Source organism: Phodopus roborovskii, unplaced genomic scaffold, assembly GCF_943737965.1.
Source record: "Phodopus roborovskii unplaced genomic scaffold, PHOROB, whole genome shotgun sequence".
NCBI lineage: Eukaryota > Metazoa > Chordata > Mammalia > Rodentia > Cricetidae > Phodopus > Phodopus roborovskii.
The window spans coordinates 26,660,333-26,687,149 of NW_026126541.1; the positions used below are offsets into that span (position 1 = coordinate 26,660,333).

Sequence of the window (26,817 nt, forward strand, 5' to 3'; positions counted from 1 at the left end):
TCCTGCCCCTAAATGAGAAAGGCCCAGGGAACATGATGAAATGATACAAGAGGGAGCTGAGAGAATGTAAGAGCCAGGTGGCTGAAGAGATGGTTCAGTGGGTAAGACTGCTTGGGATCTTTCAGAGAGACCAGGGTTTGGTTCCAAGGACCCACACTGGGTAATTCACCACTGTCAGTAACTCCAGCTCCGGGAAACCTGATACCTTCTTCTGGTTTATGCATGATTCCACATACAGGTGACATGCATGATTCCACTCACATACAGGTGACATGCATGCATCCATATGCAAGTGACATACATTCACATGCATGCGTATACACACACACACACACACACACACACACACATGCAATAGCCAGAGTGTGAGAAAAAGTTCTATGAATTTCTGTCTTCTGGATATGACTTGATGAGTGCCCTCATGAGCTCGTAGCAGCTCTAGATAAAGATTGGGAACATAAGGAAGGAGTTACATGCTTTCAAAAAATGGCCTTTTAAAAGCTTCAGTGGAGATTTACCAAGCAAAAGTACATAAAGCTGGCCAATGATAACCCTTGATAGCTTCCTTAAGTTATTGTTCTCAAATTTATATAAATGTTCTTGCCTCTTTGTTCATGATGAGAGAGAGACAATCCTTTCTTTGTTATCCTAAGGGATGATAAGAGATTTTTATCAGATAAAAAAATCTGAACCTTTCTCAAATTCTAAGGAAGTTTACAAAATATCATGTTTATTTATTTGAAAGGTCCATTCAGAAATATGGAATGATTCTTGATCCATTTAATTTTGCTTGAAGATATACTACACTACTTAGAAATGAAAAGGTCAAAAGGAAGTTAGAATTTTGATGGTGGAAATGGGACAAAAACAACGTGATGCAGGCGTTTAAGATGGAAAAGGAGCATTGGTTATCATCAAAAACTAGTAAATGTTTGACTGTTTACTATCTGTAATGGTGATAGTTCATAGATGTTCTCAGTTATCTAACAAGTGGTGTTCATGTCAACATGGAAACCAGCTAATCCTGGTCCTACATACTCTTAAACTCACATGCATCACATTCCAAGTCCTCTCTTAACCATGTGTCTGTACTACTCTTACAAGACACCATGTCGTGCCTCTCCTTGTCCTTTGTCTGATGTTCTTGCATTTTGAGGATCACTATTATCTATTTTGCATTTATTCTTCTGAACACCTTATTGCCATTCTTGCTGTGGAACAATTGTTACAGCCCTAGGAGCAGGTATTATTTTCATTCCTAAATATAGGAGTGGAGGCCATATATACAGCTGTGTGAACAAGCAGCACAGAAGGAGCAGGAAGGAGATGGAGACAGGCCTCACCTGTCCATCTGTAGCTACTCTGTAGGGCTGTGCCTGTATAAACATTTCCTCTTTGGCATTTAGAACAAAAATGCAGAGGGCTTTGATTTAAAAAACTTTGGCACAACTAGTATGAAACAATATGGCTTAGTTCTCGATTTTCATGTTGCTTTCAAGATTTTAAATGTGATTTTAATATCAAAGAGATGATATTAAACCACACTCAAGTGAATTATAATGAACACTAATTCTCAAACTAAAAAATATGTACTGCATGAATGAATATATAAGATATGTAGAGTGTACCTTTGGTGAAGAAAAGAAGTAAAAGACAATAGTATAGGCACACACAACTCATAGTACAGTGTTAAAGCATTAACATGAACTTTCCTAACTTGTTTCTCCTAAGCATTACCATTGTATCTCTTAATAATTTTTCTCCCTGTGTCATGCATTCCATAAAGCTCTCTATGACTTCCGTCTTCCAAACTCTCTCATTTAGAATCTAATTTACAATGTGATTGTCAGAAACCAAGTTAAGTACTCAAACTTAAAATGTCTTAAATATCCAAGTTCAGGAATTTTTTAAATTAGTCAATTGGTTCCTAATCTTCTATTATCATAAATCTAACTTGCATTTTTTTATTTATTTTATATAACAAAGTCCATTTAAATGAAAACAAACATTTATAGACTCTCTTTGGGAATTTGGGCGTCGTTCTTTCCAAACTACTTCCTGCTGGTAAGGGGCGCTGTCATGGGGGATTCTAAGAAGATGCAGAAATCCTGGCTGTAGTCTGTAAGGCTGCTTTGTCCAGCTGTTTTGAATGTAGAATCACCTGGTACTCTGTTTCAGGCGGTCTGGCTTGATCAAACCGTATTAGTCTGGAAGGAATCCACAGCTTTTCATTTTCTGTGGAAACAAAAATAGAAATCCTTTTCCCCAGTAACTTGTCATTGAACTTAAATTTTGGAGTCAAAGCATTTTTTTTAAATTTAATTTATTATTTTCCATGTCGATCCCAATTCTCTCTCCCTCCCTCCCTTCCTCCTTCCCTTCTTTTCTCCCTTTTACCCTCTCTGCCCTCTCACATGCACTCTAACCGCCCTCCCCTCCCATCCCCCCACCCCAATTCCATATGTAGGGGAATGCCATCCAGTTGGGGTCATGTAGCATTCTTGTTGCTTTCAATTGTAGAGGTTAAAGTGTTGTTGGTACTTTAAAGGAATTAGGAACTGGGAGTTAAGGACTTAATATCCCAGAAAGAAATCTTTGCAAATTATCACAGCTTTTGTAGTTATGAAAATCTGTGTGCATAGGGAGGTGGAAGAACCATTAGATTTAAATTTACCTGTGTTTGTTCATACCTGAGCTATAACTCCAGTGAACTCTGCTTCTATTAGCTTCCTTGTTTTCACAAGTAGTTGGCTCTCTAGTGATTTCTTGTAGCTTAGGTATCTTTTGATTCTTAGAATAATGGTGTAGTTATTGTGACATTCATATGTCAGCCTAGAAAATGCCTTGGAATGGTGCCAAACACACTGTACTACTGTGAACTGCACTTGAAAGCAATAGTGAGCATATACAGTAGGACAGTAGCTTAGAACAGCATATCCACTTTGTTTTTATTTTATGATATTTTGTCTGTATAAATATATCTATACTCTCAGGGGTGCCCTCGGAGGCAAGATATGCCATATTCCCTGGAATCAGAGTTACCGGCTGTTGTGAGCTGACATGTGGGTGCTGGGAACCAAATCTGGATATTCTGCAAGAGTTACAAGTGCATTTCACTACTGAGCCTTCTCTAGCCCCCTGATATCATATGTGAGGTTATAGGCTTCCTAAAAGCTGTTTCTAAACAGATTTATGTATTTATATGCCTTTCCGTTTTATTAGGTATTTAAATAACACCATAATTATATTTCTGTTAACTATACTTTTGTCTAATTTAGCATCTGGAATAACATACCATTTCCCACAGCATCTGAAATATTTGGTATAGCACCATCTCAGAATTCTGGTTAAAAAACTATCATAAATGTACTACTAATTATAAAAAAGCAGAATACTATTAAGTAAACTATACCCTCTATGCACTCTCTTTGTCTCTCTCTCTAACACACACACACACACACACACACACACACACACACACACACACACACACACAGACACAGTGCAGAGGCACATTTGGGAAATGATGAAATGCATAGGAAAACTAGATTATAGTAATAATTTGAAAGTCTCATTCATTTTCAGAGTAAATGTCTCCTTGCCAGACTTGAGTTCTCTTGTCCATGTGGGCTTATGGATTACTGGTAAGTGTCCTCTTACAAGTATTCAGCAAGATATTAGAAGGATGAGGATTTACTTTAAATATAAAAAGGAATTTCTTTTAAAATTATTTAAAATATTATCGTTATGCATATATTTGTGTGTGGGGGAGAGTAGTGCACTCATGCGACAGAGTACATGTGTTGGTTTGAGGATAGCTTTGTGGACTCAGTTCTCTTCTTCCACCTTTCATGTTGGTTCTGGGAATTGAACTCAGGTCCCCAGATTTGTGATACAAGTACCTTTACCCACTAAGCCATCTCACCATCTCTAAGGAGTTTATGAGGACAGATGAAGGATATTGTAGATGTGTCTGTAATTAGAGCTAATAAATCCAGACTGAAGGAATAAATCACTAGAGGAAAGTTGGGAAAGGGTCCACCATGAAGGGACATGTAACAGAAATCTGAAAAATAGGCAGATTACAAGCCAACCAAAGAGTTGAAGAAACTGTTTTAGGCAGATGGGATAGCTTATTTGAAGTTCTTAAGGGGTGAGAGAATCTTTTTGCAGAGACTAAAAGCAGACTGGTACAGTTATCATTCAAGTCCAAAAAGGGAAGTAGAAAAATGGAGCATGCTGTAGACTAGACCTTGAATGGACTGGAAAGTCTCTTGCGAGGAGCGTAGCCTCATTTAAGGACATGCAGATTTCATTTAAAGGCCTTTAAATGGAATGGGGGGGGGGGAGAAAGCAAAGAATGCAATCAAGATTGTATAATGCTTGACTTTGAAATCATATAAGATTCATAAGAATTTTCAAAAATAGTATGGAGGGTGCTATGTGCCTTCACCCTGTTTCTTCCAGTGACAGAATCCAATGCAAGCACAGTCTAGTTTTGAAACAATACATTTATATTGGTGAATGTTAGTAGCTAAAATGTAGATCTATTGGTTTACAATTTTGACCTAGATAATTGCTTTGTTTTCATTCAAAAGTTGAAAGCAATGCATAGAAAGGACTGGAACCTTGGTGGATATGTGATTCAGAATATTAGTTGAAGATTAAGAAGCAAAGTCCAGTTGATAGATAAGAGTTTGTTTACCTAGATAGTTAGAGGGGCAAGGATGGTAGCTCAGTTGGTAAAGTGTTTACTACGTAAGCACAGAGACCTGAGTTTGGGTTCTGAGCATTCATGTAGAAAGGTGGGCATGATGCTGCATGTCTGTAGCTCTAGGTTTGAGAAGTGGAGACAAGAGTACCCTGATAGCTCACTAGCTATTCACTCATGTTGAATTGCTGATCTCCAGGTTTGATGTGAGAATATGTCCAAAACTATAAAGTGAAGAGTGGTAGAGAAAGACAACTAATGTTGACCTCTGACCTTCAAATACAAGCAAACTTTCTCTCTCTCTCTCTTCTTCTTCTTCTCCCTCCATCTCTCTCACACATATCTGCACACACACATACATCATATGCACATACATGTGCACACACATACACCATACAAACACAATTAAAACCTAGATAACTAGAAATATTTAGAGGTAAAAATGACCCATATATATTAGTGATTAGATACTCATGTGGTGTAGTGAGATAGTCCTTCTGTGGCACTGACCACGCCCATTGGGGGGTGGAGCAATGGGCGGAGTGACCTGTGGAAGGAGGTCAGAGGGAGAGCCAGGAAAGGCCCTCTTGCTGGCATGACTGGGACAGGAGAGGATCGGGTTGAATTTCCTGGTGTTCATCTGTCTAGGTTGTAAGTTATTTCTCCCTGAATAAACATCTATTCGGCCTATTTGTTTATCCTGATCCTTATTTAACCGCGATAATGTGGGGAAAGAAATAAATTAAAAGTCGCTGTATTCAGCAGCTTGGTCAGTCAGTGGTGATGCTTGTAGTTGAGAGTGAGACCTAGAAGAAAAGTAGGTGTACAGAAAACCCAGACATACATTCCTTGTGACCAGAGTGAGCATCAGACACCTGTGCAGGTGATGTCTTTACTTCCTGAAGCTCTAGAAAGTTGGGAGTGGAGGGGGGGGTCTAAAGGTTTAGGCAATATAAATGTGTAGGGAACAGGTTTTTGTAAGATTATCTAAGTAGAGTTTGTTAAATGAAAAGAAAAAAACGTGTTGAGTAAAGTGTCAAGGAATATGAAGATTAAATAGCCACAGTGGAAGCAACAGAGCTAGAATCTGTGTGGAAGAGATAAGGAGAAAGTGGTGAGGAAGAGACACAGAGGGACCAATGGATGGAGAGATAAATGGGAGAGAGATGGGAACTGAGCAAATATGTGCTTTATTAGCTAAGAAAAGAATGTTTGGGAGAAGACATGTCCTCATTATTTCTGTCTCTTTTCTGTGACTCCATGTAAAGTCATGTGCCAAAGGCTTCCTGTGCTTCTCTGAGTCTACTGTCCTTTTGTTCTTAAATTTAGCATTTATATTATTGTAAACTCAATTCCTGATAAAGTGTGATGTTTTCTGTAACATTGCTTTACACCCTCCAGAATGTTACTTTGGATTGCGAGCACTTGAATATTTTACTGGTTAGATTTTTGTCAACTTAGCACAAGCTACAGTCATCGGGGAATAATAAACATCAACTGAGGAATTGCCTCCATCAGACTGGCCTGTAGACATGTCTGTAGGTACATTTTCTTGATGGATGAATAATGTAGAAGGGCCTGTCTCACTGTGGGCATGAAACCTCTGGGAATGTGGCCATGGGTTATATAAGAAAGCATTCTGAATGATTCTGAGGAGCAACCCTGAGTAAGCACCAGTCCTCTACATGTATCAAGAGTGATGACAGTTGTCTAGGAGATTTGCTGAGTTGGTTCCCTGGCATGAACAAAAAAAATTGAATGACCAAGAAAGACAGAAAACTAAGCCACATGGGGGAAAAGAAAGAAAAAAACTTAGTACATTTAGAATGTGAGAAACCCAAGACAAGTTTTATTTGACCACCAAATTGTTAGCCAGGGTGGCTCCAGAGCTTTTGCACAATACAAGCTCTTGGCATTCCTACTCGTTGCCCATCGGAATTAGATGATACAACCCTACTTTTGATGCACAACTTGAGGCAAGATACAGAAGAATCTTCCTCCTCCTGGTTAACAACCAAAGCATTGGAAGGCGCTATTTAGGCTTCTGGGGGAGAAAAGGCATCTACTGAATTGGGAAATTATCAATGGGATTTCAGGTTCAAGTTTACTGGGGAAGTAGTGTGGTTTATGATAGTTTTGCTATGGCAAGCTATGTGACAAATGTGGAATAACAAATTCAAATGACCCCTTAAGATCAGTTGATACTAAAATATGAGGAAGAGAACACTACAGTGTAAGATGACTAAAATCTTACTGAGGGCTTTGAAGGTATGATGAAGAAATGGTTGACCACTGCTGATATAAAAAGAAATACATTGGGATTCTCGACATGGCAGGGGGTGAGCCTAAGCTGAAACTCACTACAAGGACTTTCTCCACAATGTTGGGGGTTCCCACAGTCTATTAAGGAAGCCATTGGTTTAATGGGAGAGGATAAGATAGGATTTAGAATAATTTGAAATTGAGTGTGCAGCTCCACAGTAATAATCTATACTTACAAATGAGCTTGAACTGAACATGAAGAATCAAAAAGTAAAGAAGGTGATCATTTAGGGCAGAGTGCTTCAAAGTTTTTCTTTCTAATATTCCAGTTGTGGATATCTGTGCTAATAACTGTGCACTGCAAAAAGAAGCTTCTTTGATGAGGGTTGAGTAATGCAGTGATCTACGGGTATAGCACTAAGACATTGGGAGTTGTTTTATTGGTATATTTCCTCAGTAGAATAATGGTAGTTGGTTCTCACCTAAGACCCATGGTTCTCGGTCACTCTAGCAGGGCCAAGTATTGGTCCCATCTCATGGAGTGGGTCTTAAATTCATTCAAAACGTGGTTGATTGCACTGATAACATTAGTGCCCCCTATTGCGGTAAATAAGGATCAGGATAAACAAATAGGCCGAATAGATGTTTATTCAGGGAGAAATAACTTACAACCTAGACAGATGAACACCAGGAAATTCAACCCGATCCTCTCCTGTCCGAGTCACGCCAGAAAAGAGAGAGCACCTTCCTGGCCCCCTCTGACCTCCTTCCTCAGGTCACCTCCGCCCATCGCTCCACCCCCCAATGGGCGTGGTCAGTGCTACAGAAGGACTATCTCACTACAGCCCCCATTACACCAGTTTATCTTGTAGGCAGGTCTCTATTGTAGGCTGCAGGATTTCACTGGGTAATACAGAAGTAAAATGTAATCACTTTTATCTGGTAGCATGTAGAGTACCCCCCCCCCAGAAGCATGAACACTAGTCAGTAGGGGCAAAACTCCTAGTTGCGTACCTGCTCAAATTCTTCATGTTTGATATATAAGTACATTATTTGTTTGGCAATGCAGCTTTATTGTTAGGTTGCAGAAGGTAATCAATAGCCTTGTTAATATCTTGTGCTTTTGGGGGCATTCTTGAGACCCCTTTAGTCAATGACTCAACAAGATGAAACTCATTTCTGGCATTAGGGGTTTTATTTTCTGATACTTGAAGCATTGTATCTCCCACCATATGGTGACTCCATTTAAATCACATACACACACATATACACACACACACACACACATACACACACACACACACACAAGCTTCTATAGTAGTAGGTCTCCGTGTGACTTTTCAAGAGGCCTTTAGTATTAGTTGTCTCTCCTCAGATTCTCTTCTTTACCCTGTACTCCCTGTCTCCTCATTTGATCCTCTTCTTCTAGGGTTCCCTTTGTCTCTCTATAACATTATATTCTATTTCCCCTCCTGTGGACCTCTCCACCAACCCCTGCTTTGGTCCCTTACTAGCTACCCAACCTCTGTGCTTATTTGCACTGAAGCATACACACATGGTAAACTTAAATGTTAACATACATTATGTATGAGAAGACATACAACATTTGTCCTTTTGGGTCTCGATTATTGAAATTATTTACCTTTCATTTATACATTTTCTAACATCATGTTTTCAAAAGAGGTAGTGAAGGAGTTGACTTTTAAGTGGCTGACATCCCTCGGGAACATAAGGAATAAATAAGTGTGATGATAACTTGAGGAGTCCAAAGTAAAAGAAGGTATTCATTTTATTATGTGCAAAAGCTTGGCTGTACTGACATTTAGAACTTCAAAATATTATATACGGATAGAACTCTTAATGATCCCCATGGCACAGTCATTCCTCTGAATGGTGTCATTTACAACACAATTCTCAGCTTAGGAAATAAATGGAGGGGTGGGTAATGAGGCTTGTATGGTGGTGAATGACTCAAACTATGATTAATATTGAGTCACTTTGATGTTCTCTATTGCCTGCCTTTCCTCCCTGATGCTTTTTTTTTTCTTTATCTGCAGTAAGTTGGCATGAGAATCAAATCTGCTAAGCCAGTTTCTTGCATGGATTATTCTGTCAGGCTGCTAACAAGTGTATTTTCTCAACATTAAGGGAGACGTCTCACTGCCAAGATGGCGGTCTAATTTTGATTTAATTCTGGTTGATTGCCATTTTACTTGAATAAATGAGGAGGACACCAGGTTATTTAGACACAGCCATTACTCCAATAGATGTTACAAGTTTTCCTATACATCTATTTAGGTGTGTGTGTGTGTGTTTAATTCTCTTTACAAAACATAAGACAGTACATCTTACTGTCTTTTTGCATAATTCTGTTTCCAACAAAATTTAAGTTACTCTGAAACTCATGTGCTTAAAGAAATCTAAGGAATGAACCCACAGGGATAAGTCTGGGGAAAGCAGTGTTAATTATTGCTAGACTAAAGGACAGGGCTCATTTGTAATGATTGTTATCAGAGCTAGCCAGACCAATGATATGAAGTTGTTCATATTAAACATTATGGTTGTGGGGGCTGGAGAGATGACTCGGTGGTTAAAACCTGGATTGTGCTTACAGAGGCCCCGAGTTAGGATCTCATGACCCATGCCAGATGCTCACAACCACCTGTAACTCCTTCTTCAGGGACATTTGATACCTCTGGCCTCTGAAGACATACTGTACTCACACAGTACCCTCCTCATACATAATTTAAGATGTTAAAAATAAATCTTTAAAAATGTGGCTCTTGTGGGGATCAAAAGGAACTTCAACCATTGTACCTCTGAAATGTGTCTTTCCAGATGTATACTGCCCTAGGCCTCTTTCCAGATCTTTGCTGTTTCTAATCTTATATAGATTAGAGATCATCCTTCTTTCCCTCAGCCCCACTTCTGAGTTAATTTGATCTCGGGAAACCTGTTACTTCTTCAAGCCTAAGCTTTCTTGAGAAACAGCACCGATGCACATGGATTTACCCCAGCTGGATATTTAGGGTGTGTCTCTGTCTGTCATTCTCACTTCCGTCGTGCCCGTCCTGTAGTGTTCACTTGCAAAATGATGCTTTGGAGCTGTTCACATTTCCACACATTTCTTCTGTCACCCTTCTAATATAGGCCCCCAGTTTTGTAACTGTGGGTTGTATTCCCACATAGGGGAATGTAACTAAATGTACAGGTCATAAAAAATTGTAAACAGAAGAGGTCAATGAATGTACAATGATGAAAATTTTATTCAAAATCAAATGTGTAATGAATCTGAGATGTTTCTGGCGGCACTCAGGCTGTTGCTGCAGTGGCCTTGACTGTAGCCTTGGTTCTGAGCGCACAGTAATACAGTGCGCCTCAAAGTCCCTTGTGCTATGCAAATCCCGCTGAGGCTGTTGGGAATGTCCTGGTTTGCATGTGAGAAAATAAAAGGTATGAATTGCAGAATTTATACTTTTTTTTCATGTACATTTTTATCTGCTCTTATAGCAACATAATGATCTAATTATAGAAAACAAGACTTTTAGTATTTTCTTGCTATCAGATGCTAGCACGTCTCCTGTCATCAGTGTATCTTTGGACTTTATGTTGTGCAAGTTAAGGTTTGATAGCTTCAGACAAAGCAGAATCACTTGGGTAGAAAGAAAAAAAAGGAAGCCTTAGTTGATGAATTGCCTCCATCGGATGGTCCTGTGGGCATTTCTGGGGTACATTTTCTTCAAAGCCTTGGCAACTGAGCATTTCCCTGTGTGGGTGGGCCTGGGTTGTAAAACAAAGCTGAAAAGGCCACAGCAAGAAACATAAATGGCATTCTTCCATGGTCTCTGCCTCAGTTCACACCTCCAGATCCTGTTCCACTCCAGTTCTGCCCTAACTTCGCTCAGTGATCATCTATTCCTCTAAGCCAAATAAGTCACTTTTCTCCAAGTTGATTTTGGTCAGTGTTTTATCACAGCCACAGAGAAGCAAACTTGGAACATGTGTTGTTAGAATGTTTAATTATAAAAAATCAGTGCTCAAAGTCCTTTCTGAGCCTTCTTTTCCTTATCCTTTCACACGACATTGTCCTAATTTATTAACTGAAATCCTTGTGATCTCTTAAAAGCAAAATTCATGGCATGTCACTTACTATCCTCATTTTATTCTCCTTATGGATTCACATTCCATCAAAAGTCTAGTTCTTTCCAAAGAGCTTGCAGGTTCCTGTCTAAACCAGACTCTGCTCAAGTCTGCAAATTTATCTCAAACTGCCCTCAATCCTGCCTAAGAGCTTCTAGCTCAAACTTGGCGGGCTGTTTTGAAAACCTAATATTATCCCCAAATAATCAACTTCTTCTGGTTTATATACATTCCTTGAAGTCTTCCATAGGGTGGCTCATCTTATCTTTAAACTTCCACCTATGTATTTTATTTTCATTATGGTCTTTGTTTCAGATCAGCCATTTACCACAATCTAATCTTTTGCAGTATATACCTTTATTTTTTTAACCTTTCAGACATTTTCTATACTTGTCTATATGTGTTCATATTGTGTTATCTCCCTTTTCTGCTATCTTCTGAGCCCCAAGAAAACTGGGGTCTCCTTCCACTTATTCCTGTATATATGGTGCCTAGTATAGGTCTGATATAAGACATTCAAGGAATGCCTTACTGATTGAATGTGTGGATGAAGAGCAGAAAAAGTTGACTGAGCACATAACTAAAAGGTTTACACACCCACGGCAGAATTTTCTAAAGATGGGTTGTGGGATGAAAAATCTAAAGTTGTATTTTCTATTTTCTTTTCTTTTTTTTTACTACTAAGGTTATTTGTTTCTTTAAGGTGTTTTTATGTGTGTGGGTTGGAGGTGAAAGGCTAAAGTGAAATAACATAGGCACTATGACAGATTGTTCAACTCCAAGGGATCTGCCGTAAACACATGTACCCAAGAGTGACACTAAGTGGACTTAGGTTATGTGTGTGTTACTATTACAATTATAGAATGGGTCATCAATTTGAGGAGGAATGATAGGGGACATAAGAGGACATAAATATATAAATATATTTACATATATTTATATATATGCACCCCAAGTGCTCTTTCCTATATATTAGTCTCACTTATACCTGGAATATCCACGAGGGAAGTGTAGGTATTTCCACAGATTCCTCACCCTATTTGTATCCCTTTATCCTGTCTCTAGTCTCATTTATTCCAGAAGGTGACAGCAAAGTAGAAGCCCTGAGAGGTCTGTGTGCAGAGTGTCACCTAGTAATTCCTGTACCTTTGTTTTCTTTTAATAGGCAAATATTAATTTGTGGTAGGCAAGGTTGTGTTGCAATATATGAACAGACTAGGAAATGCATTAGATACATAACCCCTGAAATAGTTATCATGGCTTCACTGTGAGAATATTGGAAATCCCCTTTTAACTGTTTTGAAATATATACTCTAGTGACCTCACTATGTGATCATCTTTCAGAATTATGAGTAGAGTTTATTTCCCCCAAATATATTTTTATTGGCAGCAACCTTAATTTAGTCTTTAAATCACTCTGTGGGAGATTGTGGCTGCATTTTAAACCTGTCAGTCACCACTGCTTGGGTACACCTGCAGTGCCTGAATTTTAGGTCTGGAAGTGCTGTACTGAAAAGATAATAAATATTAACTATTTGCTTGTGAAAGGGACAAACCTTCAGAGGACAGCATGCTACATGATATATAGGTAGTAAGTGAAAGATATGAAATCACATTTATTTATCTTCCCGTTTCTCTGCCTCCTGAAACCCTTTCCATCTTCTTCAGTGAAAACTTAAGGTAGTTCATTCAGAATACAGTGTATAGATCATTACACAGAGGCATCTATCTAATATTATAAAATCAACATATTAGATTCTAGTGTAAAATACTTATGTGCAAAGTTCCTACTGTTTATTACCATATGCAGATTCCTGAAATAAAGCCATATGATAGGTAGTTAATTAAATAAGTTTAAAATGATGGGTTTTATTACTATTTTGATGGTTTTCCTTATCTTTTTCCTATAGACAAGGTGAAAACTTCTATTTCTTTGGTGCATTTTGTGGAGGGAACATAGAGCCTCCTATATAATGGCAAGTGTTCTACAACTTAGTTGTTCTTCTAGATCCCTAATCTAGATGTTTATCCATCTTAATTCCATAGACTTTATTCCCCTTCCATATCTTTTTATAGAGGCCACATAGTACAGAAGGCACCAAATGGGAGGAAAAAAGGCGAGAAAGGAAATGTAAGCACACTAGAATCAATTCAGTTAAATTCCATTGCTATGCTCAGGAGGAATTGCTCCATAGAAGAGATGGATCTCCCTGGATGAGCCAATGTGAATGCTTAAAATTTACTTTACTTTTATTTTGTGTGTGTGTGTGTGTGTGTGTGTGTGTGTGTGTGTGTACATCAAAAGTCAGCATCTCTCTGTCCTGGAACTCACTTTGTAGACCAGCCTGACCTCAAACTCATAGAGATCCCTCTTCCTCTGCCTCTGACCCCAGGGTGCTGGGATTAAAGGTGCATGCTTCTTGTTAGCATCAGGTTTCTTTATAGCTCTCCATCTTAATTTTGAGTGAGGGTCTCTCTCTGACCTAGAGCTCATTGATTTAGCTAGAGTGGATGGCTAAGCAAGCCCTTGGGCTCCTCCTGTCTTTGTTACTCCAGCATTGTCTTTTTATGTTAGTGCTGGAGATCTAAATTCCAACCTCCATGCCTGAGCCTCAAACACTTTACTGAATGAACCACCTCCCCTCCCCCATGTTCTGTGAAATTATTCCCAGAGAGACATGAGCAAATGTGTACTCACCCCTTATAGGGAACTGACAACAGACTGAAGTGTGGATACCACCCAAGTCCAACTACATGAACCCATATGTTTTATGTGGGTGAGGGGTTATTTAATGGACCAGAAATGACTCATAGACAGGTGTGCCATCAAAAGGACAGTCCAGAATGGAAGCCAACTCATGATAACTGGAAACCTTGAGAACACTGCTTAACCAGTAGGCAGCTCAAGAGGTGGGAGAATGTCTTTTCTAGTTAGTTTAGTTGGTCTGAGCCTCTTCCAGGTAGCTTGGCCAGTATGAGTGTTTTCTTGGGAGCTTTCGTTGCCTCAATTTCCTCAAGGCATCTGGTGGTCTGAGATACTTTTAGGCAACTTAACTTGTCATTGTGTTTCTCAGAAGTCCTTACTGTTTATATATGCACGGGAGTTGGGGGTCTAGTTCTTCATCATTTTTAGAGACTCCCCAAAATGTTTGAGTACTTTACTTTCTGTGCTTAAGGAGCTCCTCTGATAGATGGAGTGTTTTCCCACCACCACCCCACTTAAAATATCCTGTGTCTTAAAGGGCTTCCCTCCAAGTTGGAGGATGTCATCTGGGAGAAAATTGCTATGTAAGGGTTTCTGGGCCACAGAATTATTGTCAAATTCCTGCTCCTATGGTGAATTTATTGTTCTTTATCTGCGTGAGTTTGAAGATTAAAAAGTTGAAGTGTGTGAAAGAAAAGCATAGACAGAGATACATAGAAACAAAGAACAGAGTGACAGAGAATATGCATGAAGGTATGTAAACATGCTTATAAAAAGCAAAGATTTGTATTTTTGATTGCTTGCCAATGATCTTGAGCATCAACTCTCTAATACTTGCACTTCTTGGTGCCTGTATTTTCTTATATGCCAAACAAGCATAATAGCCATATCCATTCTACCTTCTTCTCAGATTAAGGTATTATAGAATGAAAGGTTCTATGTAGGGATGTTTAGAAAACATAAAATGGTCTTTTCAGATAAAAGACAATTTTATCCAAACACAAATGTTACCTTTGCATATTTTGTAGCACAATATTTACTTTTGGATCTTACAATTAGGATAATAATTTGAAATTGGAAAATAAATTTAATTTTAGAACTAGAAGCTGAAGCATTTAGGTAAAGTGTGGTCTCAGAAGCCAAACAGATGAATCTTTAAATCCTGACTCTGCCTGTCACTAAGTGAGTAACATTTTGAAAACTGCTCTGAATTCTACTTTAATGAACACTGAGAACCACAATGAAGCATAAATGAGGTAAGAATTTTGTATATTGCAGAACACAAAGTAGCTATTTAACTCATATCAATAATAGTCCAGTTACTGCGACTGTGATGATGACTTAGGTTGTCACTTGGGGCTAAGCTTTCCCACTTATTTTCAGAAGCTTAGGACTCACACAGATTTTACAACTAGGACTGAGAATTAACTTTTTAGTTTTGTTTTAAAGTTTTCTTCAGGATTATTAGGAGTCCTTCATGTATTAAACCCTGATATAGAATAGTATTTGGAGAGAAAATGGCCAGGTCTATCAAAGTTCTTGCTTCCTAAGACGTGTCAAGTAGTAGAACAGGCTAAGTTTGGCTTGAGTTTCCTGAAATGAGATGACGTGAGTGAATTAACCAACTCGTTATTTTCACCCAAGGGAAAATCTACACACTGGGGTGTGAGGCAGGCAGGCAGGGTTAGTAGGAGATCATCCTATTTTTGTGCTACTGAATGCATGCACATATAAAGAGTATGGTAATTTTTTCCCAGAGACTAATTGTTTTAAAATGATTCATTTGCTTGCTGATTATAGAAACCAGAGCATTTCAGCAATTGAAATGACAATGTGTAGTGTGGTGAAGGTATAAGGCACTTGGCACTGACATCATGACAACCAACTATGTTCTGAGGATACTAAAGATGATGACTAATTTAATGAGTGTTCATAGTTTGATTGTGTTGTCTGCCCTGGAAACAAGTGGCTTCCAAAAATCCAGTTATTTAGCTCATTGAAGGTTCAAAAATGTTGTGTGATGTTAAAATGCAACTAGGCATATAAACTTAGGCCATGTGTCATGTTTTCTTTGCAATCGTTGCACAGTTTTGTTATAAGGGCAAATGGACATCAGTGATAGAGTTAATTGTTAATAGATGAAACAGTATAGTTCTTAATATTCTGCAGTATGATGAGTATGGTCTTACTTATTTTCAAGTAAAACACTTTAAAGCACTTTTATTATTTATTATTTATTATATTGTATGGAGCCTAACATTCATTTTTGTGATATCAAAGACAGAGCTTAGAGAACAAGAGTTTGATCCGGCTCTTTTGGAGACTGCTGTATTTTAGGTTAGGGTCACTTTTGTGAATGACCAAATGTGTATGTCCATATCTTCACAGTTGAATGACTTGAATAGTTGAATGAGTGAGTTTTAATATTGACTCATTTGAAGAGTGATGAACACATACAAAGAATGATAATTTTCCTGTCATTAATATAAGACTCTATTACCTTTCACAGCTAGTCTATGATTTCAAGAGCTATTTGCTATTATTCTTAGTCGGTGACAATGGGGGGACCTTACTTAAAAAGGTGAAAGTGTATATTATCATCTAAGTGACATTTTAGCAAATGAATATTTTATGGGCAAACCAGATTTCCTTATTATTTCTAGAATTAATTAATCTTATTTCATAATTTATGGCACTGAAACTAAATTTTCTGTTTTACAGCTTTTATATGGTGTAAAAATATATACCATATACATTATCAAAAAATTAATGTCATTAGTTACCTGTGAAAACATTGATTGCTATTTTACATTTTGGATTGGTAATGCAAATGTTATACAGTAAATACTTATTTTTGCCTCTGAAGGTTATAAATCATATATATATATATATATATATATATATATATTATTCTCATTTTATGTATCAATCCCAATTTCCTGTCCCTCCCTCCCTTACTCCCTTCCTTCCTCCCTCTCTATCTCCCTCCCATGCAATCTGATCCCCACTCCTATACCAACCCCACCCATTCCACAGGGAGGTGATGCCTTCCAAGGGGGATCATCAAAATCTGTCAAGTCATTTGGAGTAGGGTTTAGGCCCTCCTTACTGTCTCTAGGTTAAGGGAGTATCCCTCCATGGAGAATGTGCTCCCAAAGTTCTTTCATACACCAGGGATACATACTGGTTCCACTGTCAGAGGTCCCTTAAACTGCTCAGGCCTTCTAACTGAGGCCTATGTTCAGGAGGTCGGAGTCGGTCCAATGCTGGTTTCCCAGCTGTCAGTCTGGGAGTCCATGAGCTCCCCCTTGTTCAGGTCTTTCTATTTCCTCGTGCATATTCTTTCTATAAGATTGGAAAATTGCTAGGTGAATTGGTGGATATAAACATCCTGACCTAAAGTCATTGTAGACAGGTTATCAATTTTGAAGAAATATTGAAATTAGCCAATAGGATCAGCCAATTAAAATTTACCTTTAAAAAAATGTCAGCTGGTCATATTAATTCTCAGGCAAGTTATATCTGTAGAGTTGACCCAGGAAGACTGTGCAGAGAGCAAATACATTCTAAACAAGATCTTAAGTGAGTAGCAGTCAGAGAGACTTTATTTATTCTCTAATAGGTGATTGATCAAATATTTCATGGAAGATAGGTGGAGTTATCTTTCTGAAATGACTTCCACGATTAGGACTGCCAGGAGGTCTTATAAGGACTACATCTTTGTGAAAGGCTGTGGATTATCAACAGGAATAGGACGTGGAAGTTCCTAATTGCAGAGACCATATTCAAGGCCACAGTGAGCTTGAATTGCATGGATCACTTTTTCCTGATACCTTAGCCCAAGGATGACCACTGAGAAATAAAGAGACTAATTTATTTTATTTAAATGGTTGATTATACAAGTTTTCTGTTCAGTTATTAGATTGTTTTGGCTGGTTTCCGTGCTTAGAGAGATCTTAATGGCTGCAACTATTTCAGTGCCTAGAAGTTCTTTCCACACTAAAGAATTAGATGTAATTCTTACTTTGCTGGGGAAGGCTGCATGTGGCATTATTATTATTGCCTTGGATGTCATTGAGGGAACTCTGTCTTAAAAACAACAATGAAGATTTCAGGATTGTGGAGAAAGTTCTTTAAAAGAAAAATTAAAATTTATTTTACACACCAACCACAGTTTCCCCTCCTCCTCTTCTCCAGTTCTTTCCTCCCACCTCATTTCCACACCTTGCCCCCCATTCACTTTGCAGAAAGCATAAGGCCTCCCAGGGGGAGTCAATGAAAGCCTGACGTATTAAGTTAAGGCAAGACCAAGCTCTTCCCTGTTGCATCAAGGTTGAGCAAGGATTCCACTGTAGGGAATAGGTTCCAAAAAGCCAGCTCATGTGCTAGGGTCAGATCCTTGTCTGACTGCTAGTTCTTACAACACAGAGAACGCTTTATTTTGTTCTTGCCATGTGGGAATTGCCTGTGAATTCTTTATTCAGGTTCCTACAGGAAAGGCCTAAACTGTCTATTAAAAGGAGGACCTGAGTTTTGGACCAGGACTGCTTGGAATTCTGTCTTAGTTAAGGTTACTATTGCTGTAATTAAACACCATGACTAAAGCAAAATAGGGAGGAAAGGGTTTATTTGGCTTATTTAACCACATCATAATTCATTACTAAGAAAGCCAGTACAGAAACTTAAGGGTAGAAACATGTAGGCAGGAGGTATGTGGAGGCCCTTAAGAAGTACTGCTTACCACCTCAATCCTCATGACTTGTTCAGCCTGCTTTCTTATAGAACCCAGGGGTGGCCTCACCCACAATGGACTTGGACCCTCTCCCATTAATCACTAATTAAGAAAATGCTACACAGGCTTGCCTACAGCCAGATCTTATGTGTGTTATTTTCACAGTTAAGGCTCCTTCTTCTGTTGATCTAGCTTGTTTTAAGTTGACATAAAATGAGCCAGAATAAACTATTTCACACAGAGGTCCAAAGTTTCCTTCTTGTTGTGGTGCAGAGATAATTTGTGATATTTTATTGACAAAGTGTGTCATTTGACAAAGTCCACATGGAGATATAAATGATGTCATGGGTCTTCTACTAATCAGTATTTATTCATTTGTTTATATTTCTGCAGCGTTGAAGACTAAAGCCAGGATTTCATGAATGTTAGTACTCTTAACATTGAACTTCACCTAAAGCCCAACACATTTGCTCCATGCTGACATAGGTGCACCTGTGAAGCCTAGAGTATTTTTCTTCAGAGCCATGAGATTAAGTGATATCTCACCCCAAATGAAATTTGAGAAACATGTGTCCCTAGAATGCTCTGGCAGCCCTTACTAAATGCTTGGGAAATGTGCATGATTGACAGGGATGGTCTTGCTGTTCCCTGTTCCACTATTTCTGTATTCATAGGATAACTCAATAGCACTCTATATAAGGGAAATGCCTTTGGTAAAATGAATTTCTTGATGATATTTGTGGTATTTGTGGAAATACTTAAAAATTAATATATCTGAGAGTCTATATGAGGGTGCCACTGGCCTTTGTGAGGTCACAGTGAGAAAGATAGTTAAGCATGCAAGCTTCTTGAAGACAACTTTTGCATCTTGTTTTAAACTCTGAAAAGAAACAATGCAGTTTTAGCCTGATAACAAAGTTTCTGGCACATGAGAATTTAAAAATAAGTAAGAACACCAGAAATCATGCAGCCAAAGAACTCTGCCTCAGAAACAGGGCCTTTAAAATAAAGATGCCTTGAGACTCTTAATACTTTCCCATCTATCATCGTAACTTCCTGAAGTGAATCTTCCTGCCATTAGGGCTTGCAGGATGTCAAGTATAAAAGCCAACCTCCTGAAAAGTCATATCCTGGATGCCAATCATGGTCTGTGATCATTAATTAAATGGAAAACAGATTAGTTTTTTTTCTTCAAAGTAACCACTGCTTCTTTACTTTTAAAATGATTTTTTTACAAAAAAAATACAAACCCATTTTAAACTTCAGAAACATGGAAACTATAAATATAGAAAAATAGAAGGAAAAAATATAATTCCTTCACAAAAGGCCACAAAGTCAAAATTTTGTTGATTTCATCTTACATTGTTTGAAGTCATGGTTGGACACTTTGGTTATTCCTCTTATTGCTGCTTCTGCAGTCATTACTACTACTAAATTTATTCCTCACTGTTTACCAAACGTAATTTTTTATTGTCACTAGGCTTTACATAGAAAGCTGTTATGTGTTTTTAAAATTCTTCTTTAAAATGGCATCTTATAGATGATACAATGGAAATTCAGAAAAGCAAGGAACATTTTAGAGCTGGCCAGGCTATCTGAAGGCCTGACTATGTGTAACTTTAATGCCTACTGTTTTTATAAAAATTAAAACTATTATGTATAGTGCCTTTTCACATAAAATATCGCAGCTTTCTCTATGCCTCTATTTCTATGCATAAACTTATTTAAATATTTTGAAAATCAGGTTATAATATAATTACATCTCTCCATTATTCCCACCCCCAATGCCTCCAATGCTTCTTTCTTCCAAATTCATTTTAAATAGCAGAGTATAGCCATCCATTTTCAGAGTTTTTCATAGAAATAAAGTTGTAAATAGTTTTAATTTAATGTAAGTCTTTTTAACATTTAAACCCAAATCATTGTGACTCACAGTGTGTGATCAGGCCTGTTAGACTTAGCTGGGAAGTCATATGGAAATGGAGGTGAGGGCTGATAATTCAGTCAGCAGCCCCTACTGAAGTTTATTTCTCTGAGAAAGTGTACTCTCAATGTCAGCATGAACAAAGGCCATCTTGTGTTCACATTTGAAAAATTTAAGTCTTTCAATACAAAATTCCAAATGTGCTGCTTCACATGTACCACCGAGGACTCAGCTTTCAGTAAACGCAGTTTCTGACTTAAAGTATGATTATCTTCCCCATGACAATATATGTCTTAGCATTGCTTTCTCTTTGGTTTCTATACCCATTGTAAGTGGTGCAAAACTTCTTATCCCCCAGGGAATAAAGTTATCACACTTTTTAAAGTTCTATCAGTCTTCACTAATAACCACTGAATCCCAATTGCAAAACTTGTTTATATCTTTCTTACTTATCATCTGTATTTAATTCTAGTTCTATCTACATCATGTTTTTTTTAAATATCTTGTTCAGCATAGTTTTGTCTGTCTTATTAGTCTAAATGAAGATGCTAGGAGAAACAATGTTTTCCTCAGAAGGAAGACATTAAGATGAAAAGTTGTCACATTTCTGCCAGTTATTTGAAGGAGCTAATTAGGCATCTATTCCTTAAAACTCTTCATCAAGACTATGTCTTGAGCACCCATACCATAACTGGCATTAATAGCAGAAATATGGTATACAGAAGAGAACAAATTAAAAACATAAAGCCTAGTAGATGATGCATGTAAGATGTAATATATAGAGTAAAAATTATTTATTTTATGATTTTAAGCTTAATTCATATCTATTCTTAGATGTGATTATACACTTAGATTATACACTTTAATATGCATCCATTGGTTTTCCCCCACAACCTTTGTATATTAAAACACTGTAAAACAAATTGAAACTATATGCTTGCTGTTTGCGTGTTGGTCACTTACTAGATTTCTTACTAAATTTCTTGCTCTCTTTCTGCTGTCATGATGCTTTGTTTTTCTGCCTTTCAAGAAGATTTGTTTGTTGTGTGCCAGAACACTGCATGGCTCCACGGAGCCCCAAGAACTATGAAGGGCTGGTCATGTGTGTCAGTAACTCCTCCCTCTCTTGCCTTAGGTCAAAGGATCTCATAAAGGAGGCCATCCTTGACAATGACTTCATGAAGAACTTGGAGCTGTCACAGATCCAGGAGATTGTGGATTGTATGTACCCAGTGGAATATGGCAAAGACAGCTGCATCATCAAGGAAGGCGATGTGGGATCACTGGTGTATGTCATGGAAGGTATGGTTAGTAATCTGTTCCTGTACCACTCACTCCTTTCCAATTTTCTCATCTTCACAAGGATTGCAATATATTCTGTGAAACAATGTCTATCTTCATTCTTTCATTTTACACCACCAGGTACCATGTTGTCTAATTAGATGAATATTGCGGTTAAATAAGGATCAGGATAAACAAATAGGCCGAATAGATGTTTATTCAGGGAGAAATAACTTACAACCTAGACAGATGAACACCAGGAAATTCAACCTGATCCTCTCCTGACCGAGACACGCCAGCAAGAGAGTTTTTTCCGACTCTCCCTCCGACTTCCTTCCACAGGTCACTTCCGCCCATGGCTCCACCCCCCAATGGGCGTGGTCAGTGCCACAGAAGGACTATCTCACTACAGATGAAGTTTTGTTGTTTAGGATTTTATTATAAGGATTCCCAACTAGAGAAATTCAATAGTGTGAAAACAGCATTGTTTGCTAACTCAATGAGACTGAACACAATTGCACTGTTGAGCATGGTGATAATGTAAGATAATGGGAAGTCCTTTAGGTGAGGTAATTAGAATCTTCAACTCTACCCTTAACTTTTAATACATGATTCTTTTGGGTAAAAATGATGTTTTCAGTCACTTGCATATATGTCACAGAGACAACGAAGACTGAATGGGATATGAGCTGTCTAACTAAAAAGAAGAGTAGGAGATTTCATAAACCTTCAGAGACTAAGACAGAAATTGATTTGGTAAATAATTCATCCATTTACTTTATAGACATATTTTATGCCTAAGTAAACTTTAATAATGGTTGTTTCCAATGTGGAATTTATAATGGTGTGTTTTACCTTTGTGGGACCAATCTGAGATTATGTCTGGACAAGCTAAGAAGAAAGGGAGTCCAGAAATCCATGCATTAAAAGTTATATTTGGTTTGTTATGTATGGCCAGTGTTCAGTCAATGGCATTCATATTGAGTGATTCACGAATTCTATCGTCTCTTTCAAGTTTTAGCTCATTAAGATAAAATATGTGCTGGGGAAAGTCACATTTTCTTTTTAGCTCCTCCTTGTTCAAGTAAGCTGTCTCTATGTGTTTTTGCAACCTGGTCTTGTCCTCTCCCTCTGCATCTGCACTCTAGTTCGACTCAGTGTTTAGTTATGGGTGTTTTCTTCTGTTTCCAACAGGTACTAGATGAGAGCTCCATGATGATGCATAAGTTAGTTGTTAATCTTACTATCCGGGAAGGGCATTTATGGTAGACTTTCCATGGTTGCTCAAATTGTTAGTTGGCGGCAATCTTGTAGGTCTCTAGACCTTTCTTTAGGTTCAGTTTTCTCTTCAAACCAATAATGGCTCCCTCTTTTATGTTCATTCTCTCTCTCTCTCTCTCTCTCTCCCTCTCTCTCTATTCTATTCCTACCCTGACTCAATCTTCATAGTCATATGTGCTTTCCTCTCCTCCCCTTCTCTTTCTCCTACTTCTCTTTCCATTCACTGTCCCCTCCACTTCCCCTGTGCTCTGGGGACTTGTCCCTTCCCCCTTCTGTGAGCAACTTTATATGAATCACTTAGAATACACCTTGTATCCTCATTCCTCTGGTGGTGTGAATTATAAGCTGGTGAGCCTTTGCTTTCTCTGAGTTTCAACAACCCATTTTGAAAACTGGAGATCCTCATGGCCTCATGGCAGCATTCGGCAGTATTATTGGTCACCACAACTGAAAAAGTTTGAAAAGGTTACTGGCTTTAATAGGAAAGGCTGGGAATGTTTCCCATCAAGATAAAAACACAAAACAGAATTTTTGGCCAAAAATATTATTATTAACATTGGTAATGTCTGGACCCCCCCATTTTAAGGATTATAGGGAAGTTAAATAAGATAATTTAATGAGTATTTGATGTAAAGAATGAAATATAATAAAATAATAATGTTTTATTTGCTTCTCTTCGGTGCTTCAAAGTGTATTGAAAAGTAATGTGTGACTTTATGCTTTACCCTTTAATTTTTATTTATAGTCTTCTGGAATATTCAGTTCTTGCATAGTAGTGTCTATCATCTTTCATTTTAATATTTTCACATTAGCTTCTGCTCATGGCTGAAAAGGGAAAATATTCAGCTAAGATTTCTCCTGATAAAACCAAAAATACAGTAAGCACAGATATAAATATTATATACTTGACAGAGAATTGTACGTATAGGAATGGGTTTACAGGTAGGTATGTTGTGAAACAATGAGCAGGCAGGATAGGTTGCCTTTACATAATTAAACAAATGCAACACATTTTTTAGTTAAACAAATATTCTGTACCATAAACAAATGCAGCACATCCTTTACATAGTTAAACAATTGTAACACATCTTTGTGTAGTTAAACAGATATTTTGAAATACATGTCCTTGTGTGATGTTCTCTTATCTATAACTTAAATATTATGATGCAAAATAAACTGTTTAAATACTATGATGCAGTGTTAATACCTCACAGGTTAAAAAAAGTAAATAAAACAAGAATTTTCTCATCCATGTATATTCATGTATAACAAAATGGACAAAATACTCATCAGAGACTATATTACTTCTTTTAGTAAAGATTAATATACATTTTCACTATTGCCTCAAACTAATTTAAAAAATTTATTTTTATTTTTATTGTTAGATTTACTAAATAGCATACCATCATAATTATCTATTGAAAACCCTGTTTTAATTGTCCTTTTAAAACAAGATTTTAAATAGTATTCACTGTCATGGATATTGTGTTTATGCTATTGATTGTTGTTAATAAACTCAATGAAAGGACCATAATTCTATTAACTGATGCCAGCCTTTCTCTAAACAGAAACTAAAGTCCGCTCAATATAACTTTTGTTAATTGTGTGCTTTTATTTTTATGTTAAAATATTTTAAATTTAAAAACTTTGTCATTAAATTTTTATAAATTTTAATTGAAGAAGTATTTCATTGAATAATTAGGTTTTTTAAGTCAACACATTCGATCTTCTCAAAGCTTTTACAGCAGTATATTCTTGATATAGAAGGGATCTTTCATCTGTGAACATTAATATTTATAAAGAGTACTGCATGCTTCAGTCAATGAATTGGCTCTGAAGGATCTTTCACAAGCTTACTATCAAGATGTTCATGAAAATAGTGAGGGAGTTGACAAAGAAAGCAGCCTAATTTTCAGGCTTCACTGTAGAGTAATGATCCTTTCAGACAAAATTACAACCCAGTAAAAGCATCACTTTCAAATATTTTCAATAATTGTTTGGGATACTATAGGTTTAAAGAAAGAACTCCTAAGTCTCCTTTAACATCTCAAATATATAAATGGTTTACCATGTATTTTATATTCTAGCTTATTTTCATAAAGAAATAGACACTGGCCTAATTTATAATGTACTGTCAGTTAATACTCATTGTCTTTTTATCATAAAGGTAAACCTTCATTTACCTTCACTTGAAATAAATTTCTGATGCAGCAATTGAGAATACAAAATATAGTATTCTTTAAGATTGTAATGTGATATTTGAGTAGTGGGGATTACTAATTTTTATTCTGATTAAGTGTTTGATTTGCTAAGAGATGGCTTTGCACAACCGTGGAAGCAGATTGTTCTTTTTAATCTAAAGGCTGCTTAGTGTCTCAGTGGAATTATGGCATTTCTTATGAGTTACTTGCTAATTACAATAACTTATTTAAATGCTCCCTTGTCAGATATTGTTTAGTCACTTGCTAATTATTAACCTTTCTGCCTTCATAATGAATTATTCTATATGTCTAAGTATCTACACATTAGTAGATAGAAAAGCTTATGCTTGGAGAGGTTAGATCATTTGTAATAAAATTATTCCACACGTATATTGAAATATGAAGCTGAGCCCTGGATTTCCCATATCCAAGAACTCCGTAATGCTAACTTTCCAAGAACAGATTAGAAATAACAAGAACATGTTTATTATGAATATTCCAATTCTCAGATTCACAAAAGATGCCCAGTATCAAACTGTACTATTAAAAATGATATGATTGCAAGAAGGAAAAATGTCTGTTGAGTCTGAGTAGCCATGGTTCATCACAAAAGTACTAGGGTTGTTTTTTTCAGATCTTCTATCCTTCAGGCTCCCTGGCAAGCCTCTAACACTCTGCTGTGAGCTAAACTCTCTACAGACAACCTGGCATTAATTAGTCTCCTTCGTTTATCTCTTCTCACTGAAGGAATCTGTGACTTGTCTTAATTCTTATTTCACCTCTGTGTGCTTCCTGTCTAGGATTAAACTCTTTGAACACTGGAAATGCCATTTTTTTTCTGTCTAAAATCAATGCCATCAATTTTACTTTTTCACATTTAAATAAAAAAAAAAAAAAAAACTTCTGAAGTCTCAAGTGCCACTTCTTAGCTTATGACAGAAAGGACTCTTGGAATGGACTTTTGGACATGATCTTTAAGCAGCATCTGATTATTCATAGCAGTTTACACAGGGTGAACTCACTTGGTTTGATGCATTTTTGGTAAATTCACAGACACAGGTCAGCATATGCTACATATCCTCACAACTACTTATTATTTTTGTGCTGCCCATCCTCCGTGGCAAGCTTACACCCTTCCTACTGTAACTGCTAGTCCCCTCGAAAATTTTTATTCTCTGCATGGAATTAAATGACATGAATACTGACATTCAAAGAGGGATTTTATATGAAACTGGACATTAATAAGTCTCCCAGTATGCAAAATGCTTGCCGAGTGTATGAAGGAAATGAATACATTTTCATATGAAACAATTCTTACTAAACGTAGTAAGATAAACAGACCATTTTATTTTCTAGCATCAGGTGTTGCCTTTTCGGCTTGGTTTTCATGTTCACCCAGATGCTATCTTCCTTTAATACAGTTAAAATATGTTATTTTTTAATAATTCCTTTAGATAACTACACTTGTATTATTTATGCAAAAGAATGTGTTTATGAATTCCTTATATCAAAGCAAAACAAAACATGTATTTATGAAAGCTTATAAACAAGGAGATACTTTATTATTTTATTTTATTTTTT

At 37.2% G+C, this 26,817-nt stretch overlaps 1 protein-coding gene across 2 annotated transcripts in view; it reads left to right on the forward strand.

Moving 5' to 3' along the window:
* The window catches only part of Prkg1 (protein kinase cGMP-dependent 1), a 1,151,895-nt gene that overhangs the window by 135,065 nt on the left and 990,013 nt on the right, over window positions 1-26,817 (forward strand). For both annotated transcript variants that reach the window (XM_051199947.1, XM_051199946.1), the window contains exon 2: window positions 21,609-21,775. In XM_051199947.1, the coding sequence (XP_051055904.1) occupies window positions 21,609-21,775 (167 nt within the window). The remainder of the gene's footprint in view (window positions 1-21,608; window positions 21,776-26,817) is intronic.